General features: G+C 42.9%; 1 protein-coding gene across 1 annotated transcript in view; it reads left to right on the top strand.

Moving 5' to 3' along the window:
• Positions 1-5,963, top strand: part of VWF (von Willebrand factor) — a 215,415-nt gene extending 209,452 nt beyond the window's left edge. Inside the window, exons 47-51 of the mRNA XM_007937087.2 lie at positions 1,289-1,387; positions 2,239-2,367; positions 3,018-3,057; positions 5,001-5,098; positions 5,775-5,963. Coding sequence (XP_007935278.1) covers positions 1,289-1,387; positions 2,239-2,367; positions 3,018-3,057; positions 5,001-5,098; positions 5,775-5,963 — 555 coding nt within the window. The remainder of the gene's footprint in view (positions 1-1,288; positions 1,388-2,238; positions 2,368-3,017; positions 3,058-5,000; positions 5,099-5,774) is intronic.
• Positions 5,964-6,194: the final 231 nt, after the last annotated feature.

Raw genomic sequence — 6,194 nt, 5'->3', positions numbered from 1 at the left:
CCAGTACTATGGTCCTGAGGTAGTAGCTCTGTTGGATCTCTCTCCCATAGTGTCGGAATGTCTGTGAGGGATTACTCTGTGTCTGTCTTCTATTGTTTCTGTAAGGACTGCAGGTATTTTGTATCACTGGTGTCTGTACAAGATTAGCCTCAGCTGAGTCTATCCTTGGTCTAGCGTATACCTCTATTCGCTGACCCCTGTCTGATCATCTCAGATGTTTATGTGTTTATCTGTATAGCCTAGTGTTTGGTGTTAATGGCATTGTGGTATTTTGGACACATTGGTTGGTTTTAGCATCTGTAGTCTATCTCTTATGTGCACAGTTTGGTGTTGTTTCTGGGATCTTTGGTGAATCCCCTGGGAGTATGTAGTTCAGGGTTCAACCAAAGATTTGAGGGGCTTCTCCCTTTCTGGCTTTCCCTTGTTTGGGATTTTCTTTTTAATTTCTGCTTCTTCTAGTAGTTCCAAGCTCTGTCCTCTGACTCCTCAAGCCAATATGACTGTGGCCTTCTGCTTGAGTTCTTGCTGCCCAGTGCCAGCTGGGCCTTCACGGAGAAAGCCATTTAAACACAAATCTTCTTCATTATAGTTCTTTTCTTTCAAGGATTGACTGCCCTACATTTCATCCTTCAGTGGCTTTAAATAATTGTTTTAAATATTTTGTCAAGTGTTTATAATGTCAGTCCAATACAAGCTACTTTGTTGTCACCAAAGCTGGGATTCTACTGAAAAATTTTAAGCAGGAGAGTGATGTGACTAGACTTACATTTTAAGAAGGTCATTTTAACAGGTGTGGTGAGACCCATAGTAGGGGGACAAAAATATAAGTAGGAAGACAAATTAAGGCTATTCTTAGTGTCTAGCCACGTGTTGGCAGAGGACACTGGTCAGGACAAGCAATGAGTTTGAGATCTATTTTTGGCAAGATTTGGTGATGAGTTGTGGAGATGAGAAAAAAGAAGTTTCATTTTGGATTTGTTAGGTGTTAAGATGGCAAAAAGATAAACAATTTTCACACATACAGATGAATTTATAAATATGGAGGTCAGGGGAGAGCTCTAATTTAGTAAGTCTGGCTGCTAGAATTTAAGTGAGATGTTCATATGAGGAGGGAAGGAATGCTACCTAGGGATTAAGAGCTAACAAAAGTTAGTTAGATTGGATGAAGCTTTCTGAATTCTAGGTGAGGCTGCTGGATAGGAGAGATGAGAAGCCAGCAAAGTAAGTCTACTTGTAATTGAGGTGTTCTGCAGGAATCAATTATGGCTGCTTTTCCTCCTGAATACAGGGTTACAAGGAAGAGAAGACTGAAGGAGAATGTTGTGGGAGATGTCTGCCTATGGCTTGTACCATTCAGCTAAGAGGAGGACAAGTCATGACTCTGCAGGTGGGAACAAGCTGAACTCAAGAGTTCCTCTACATATCACCAGTCTGGCATCTTATTTTAGGATTTTTTTTTTTTTTTCAAGGAAGGTCTTAAACTTGGCTTAATACAGGCTTTTTCTACCTTTTTTTTTTTCTTTTCTTATAGAAGGCCTAACCTTTTTTTCTTTGGTTTAGCTATTATGTGGTTCTTTTTAACATGTGTGTAGTTGGTATATGGCTTCATAATTTGGGGTGGGTTTAAGTTTTCTCCAGCCTTGAGAATCTATGAAACTGGACAGGAAATCAGGGTGAAACAAAGTCTGATCTATGAAAGACAGAATTAACTGGTGGGGCTGGGAGGTGGTACCCCTGGTTCATCTGTAGCTCAGTTATCAATTAGCCATTGTACTTCGCTGTGTCTCAGTTCAAATAGTCTGGGGATTCTCTACATTTATGCAGCCCTGTTCATAGTAAAGAGTCCCTGGATAGTACAAATGGTTAATATGCTGGGCTGCTAATTGAAAGGTTGGAGGTTAGAGTCCCCTTGGAGACATCTCAGAAGAAAGGCCTGGTGATCTTCTTCTGAAAAATCAGCCACTATGGAACACAGTTCTACTCTGATGCACATGGGGTCTCCATGAGGTGGTGTCAACTCCACAGCCACTGGTTAGTTCTGGCTCATAGTAAATAGGTTATAAAACTGGAACTCCACCTCCTTTATGTATTCTAGGCTTGGGGAGTTTGTGTATACTGTCTCGTTCTTGTTCCATAATCTCCCAGAGGACCAGGAGTCAAGGCCATTGTTTGAAGTGGCTTTGTAACCCAAACACAGTCTTCAAATTTTCTCTACCCACTTCCCCTCTTTCTTTTCAGCGTGATGAGACACTCCAGGATGGCTGTGATAGTCACTTCTGCAAAGTCAATGAGAGAGGAGAGTATATCTGGGAGAAAAGGATCACTGGTTGCCCGCCCTTTGATGGACACAAATGTCTGGCCGAGGGAGTAAGTAGTCAAGTTCAGGCTCAGCTTTCTTCTTCACTGCCTCAGTCTTTGACTCTATGAACAGAGTCCTTCTCTTCTCCTGAACGTCAAGAAGCCTAGCTCTACTATGATTTCCCAGTGTCCAAGGTAGGTCAGTGATTCATTTTAAGAACTGATGAAATTACAAGATCAAAGTCTGGAAGAGACATAAGACTCTCTGAAGTATATGTTGTTGTTGTTGTTATATGCCGTCGAGTCGGACCCGACTCATAGTGACCCCTCCTTGGGTTTCCAAGGCAGTATCACTACGGAAGTAGATTGCCCCATCTTCCTTCCAAGGAGTATACAGGATCTTTGAAAAGTCTTTCCCTTTGGGAAACTGAATCTAATCCTTCAGTAGAAAGATGAGAGATCATACTCATTTCTAGACTCCCATGGGAATGATGATCCTGATAACTCAATTGGGAGAGAATTTGGGATAATCAAAATTGTTTCAGCATGGCCAGGTTGGATTGTCAATCTGCTCATATCTGTGATGGGAAAGCATAGTTTGTGCTGACAACTTAAGCTCAGGGCAGTTAAGTCCAGAGCCAGGACGTGGCCCAGGATGATGTGAAAGTTGTCCTCCATGTACTATTTGTGCCTAATCTGGGACTTTACTGTTTTCTTAGGGGAAAATCATGAAAATTCCAGGTACCTGCTGTGACACATGTGAGTATATTACCAAAAGCCTATCCCCTGAAACCCATCAGACCAAATCTAGGAGCTGTTTTTTTGGAATTAGCTTTATTCCAGAAAGTTCACTTCTTATTCACAGGCCAGTTACTGTGTTCAAGTCTGTGGGAAACAGCCTCCCCTCTCTGACTGCCATCAGACTATACCCCCTGCTCAAATCCCCTTTCACATACCCATGAAGCAATTCCTTCACTGCCCTTACCTACCTTCCTCCAAACTCCTTACACTCTCTAGCCTGTTACATGCCTTTCTCCTCAAAGAACCTTCTGTTGTTCCTAGTCTTATTGTGAGAGAATGTCTTCTCTCTCCAACCTGAGTGTAGGCTCCATAAGGACAGGCATCCTTGATCCATAATGTTGAAAGGGAAAACACTCAATACACATCTGTTCATTGAGCATCATACCCTCTCTTGGAGAGAAAGAGAAGCCGTCAGTTGGTTAATAATTAACCTTACTGTGTGCTGGGGGTGCTACAGAGAACATAGAGTCCCCTCTCAGGCTCATCAGGCTGGTCAAGTTTATTAACATCCCTTCTTCACTCTTGACCTTTCCTGAAGTTGCAGTTATGTTATACTGGTTGGGTCTAATAGCTTTGGAGATGAGGCTCAACAGGTTTTCCCATTAGACAGTATTCCTACAACATATTCTTGTGTTCATGAGTACATGTAACTTTCAGAATCTCAATAATGATGCTATATTTTCTGAATATAGAATTACTTCCCTGGACTGATTTTTTCTTATTTTTAAAACTTTTTTGGTGTTGGGTTCATGGGCTAATGCTTATTTTCATGTAGGGAAGGGAAGAGTGACAACATGAATACCTTTGGTGTTCAGTTATTCATTCTTTCCTTGTTGACTTATTCTGACAGCCCCTATAATTGCTGTAATCAAATTGAGGAAATACACTCTGAAAGCATATCTTTCTATTACCCCCATCTGTATGGTTTAAGAATGTGAAGTCAGGAAACCATCAGAGAGGATGAATTCCCTCTAGGCGCACTGCACATGAAATTTGGCTAAAAGGCTGTTATCTGCAAAACCAGCAACAAGGGGCTTTTTTTGATCAGTGCATTCAGGAGGCTTTGAGACCCTTTGTAAGGAAAATAAGCCAGACTTGGGATTTAAATCTATAGAAAAAGAATATGGTACATTGGCCTAAATATATTTTTCTTCATCCGCTTAATGTACTTGGCAGGCTTTCCCATTAAAACGAAATTATTCGGAAGCTGGGAGGCAGTATAATATATAGTTAGGATTGATTTAGATTTGGAGTCAGCCAAGAATGGAAAACTCCCACTATTCAAATTAAATCTTAGAATTCTCAGCGGGGCAACTAGAGATTCAGATTTGAATGCCACCAACCCTTGTATGTAAGGAAACCCATGCCAATGATTTGGAGACAGCAATACCCAAGGAAAGTACTCCATGAAAACATCCAGGGATATTCTTGGCCCCCACAGAGGCAGTGAATGCCCTTAGATAGCCATGGCTTTTGCCTTGCTTCTTACTCGAAGGCAAGGATAGATAGATATTATATTTTTTGGCTACTTCATTGCCCATTAGTTTTTGGATGTAGCGAGAAGCTTGGGAGGATTGTCCTAGCGCTTAGGGTTTTTAGAGTCTACAATTATATAAAAGCAAATCTCATATATCTATATCACCAAAACACAGAAGCTAGATCCCTCCTTCAATTAAGATTATACCATTAAGTAAGTTAAAGCCAACAATAACTATATCTCTGAATATGAAGGAGCAGCTGAGGTGAACCAGGAGAACTTAATTCCCTTCCCTGTGGCTAGCTTTCTTTATCAGTTTACTGTGAAATTGACCTAATTCTAGCCCAGTGAGGGGGCTGGGGCTGAAGTATGTTCTACAGAACCCTAGCCAGGCCCCAAGTCCCATCTCTCACCTGTCCCATAGGTGAGGAACGCGAATGTAAAGATATCATTGCCACGCTGCAGTATGTCAAAGTGGGAAATTGTACATCCAAAGAGGAAGTGGACATTCACTACTGCCAGGTAAGAGGTCCTTGACTTCAGTGAGGCCTGAGGTGGGGTGGGCTAAGCCTCCTTGTTTGGACACATCTCTGGTTATGCTCTAAAAGGGTCTGGAGAATGAGGAACTGGAAGTACCACCCCCCCCCCCAATAAATGTTTTATTGAAGTAGTTGGAAACTTTGGACCCTAGAAGAAAAAACTAAAGAATGGCTCAATAAGGCCCATGTAGAGAATGGGATATTATTTATGAAAGATGAGGGCTATGATTCCTGAAGATCAAACATACATAGAAATTGTAGCTGGAGGGATTTGTGTGGGGTATTACCATGTTGTTGTTGTTAGTTGCTGTTAAGTCAGTTCAGACTCACTGTGACCTCTTGGTCCATAGCACTTTCAAGGCTGTGCTTTTAGAAGCAAATAGCCAGGCTTATCTTCTGAGGTGCCTCTGGGTAGTTTTGAGCATGCACCATCCAAGGACTCCAGATCTTACCGTAAGGGCAGATAAACATAGAGTGAAAGCAAATTTTGGAAGGCCCTAAGATTTACCTTTACATGTTGCCCATCTCTCCTGGGTTTCTCTGTATGAGGCAAGGCCTGCCTTGCCTGGAGGTGGTTGGTAGGAATCTGGCTTCCCTAGAGCCCTCCACACAGAGAATTCTTGTCATTGTGATGCCCGCCTCTCTCTGCTCTGTTGCAGGGTAAATGCAGCAGCAAAGCCGTGTACTCCATTGACACCGAGGATGTACAGGACCAGTGTTCCTGCTGCTCACCGGCACAGACTGAGCCCGTACAGGTGCCCCTGCACTGCCCCAATGGCTCCGTCGTGTACCATGATGTCATCAATGCCATGCAGTGCAAGTGTTCCCCCAGGAAGTGCAGCAAGTGAGGCCAGGCAGCTGGTGCCACCTTGGCTGGACCAGCTAGTGGCCACCATCCTGTTCAGTCCTCTGTATGTGTTGCTCTTGTGCCCTGCTGAGCCCACAATAAAGGCCACTCTCTCATCTCACAAAAGACTCATGTTGGTTCATTGCATCCTATGGGGCTGAGCCAGCAATTGTAGGCTGAGAGGAAGCTGGAAGGAAGGCACCCTCCAGCCCTAGTGTCTGTGGGCTGGCAT

The sequence above is a fragment of the Orycteropus afer genome, unplaced genomic scaffold (genome assembly GCF_000298275.1).
Source record: "Orycteropus afer afer isolate SDZICR_OR568_19922 unplaced genomic scaffold, OryAfe1.0 scaffold00040, whole genome shotgun sequence".
NCBI lineage: Eukaryota > Metazoa > Chordata > Mammalia > Tubulidentata > Orycteropodidae > Orycteropus > Orycteropus afer.
Note: the sequence above shows the minus strand (reverse complement) of the source record. Positions and strands in the feature narration are given on the sequence as shown.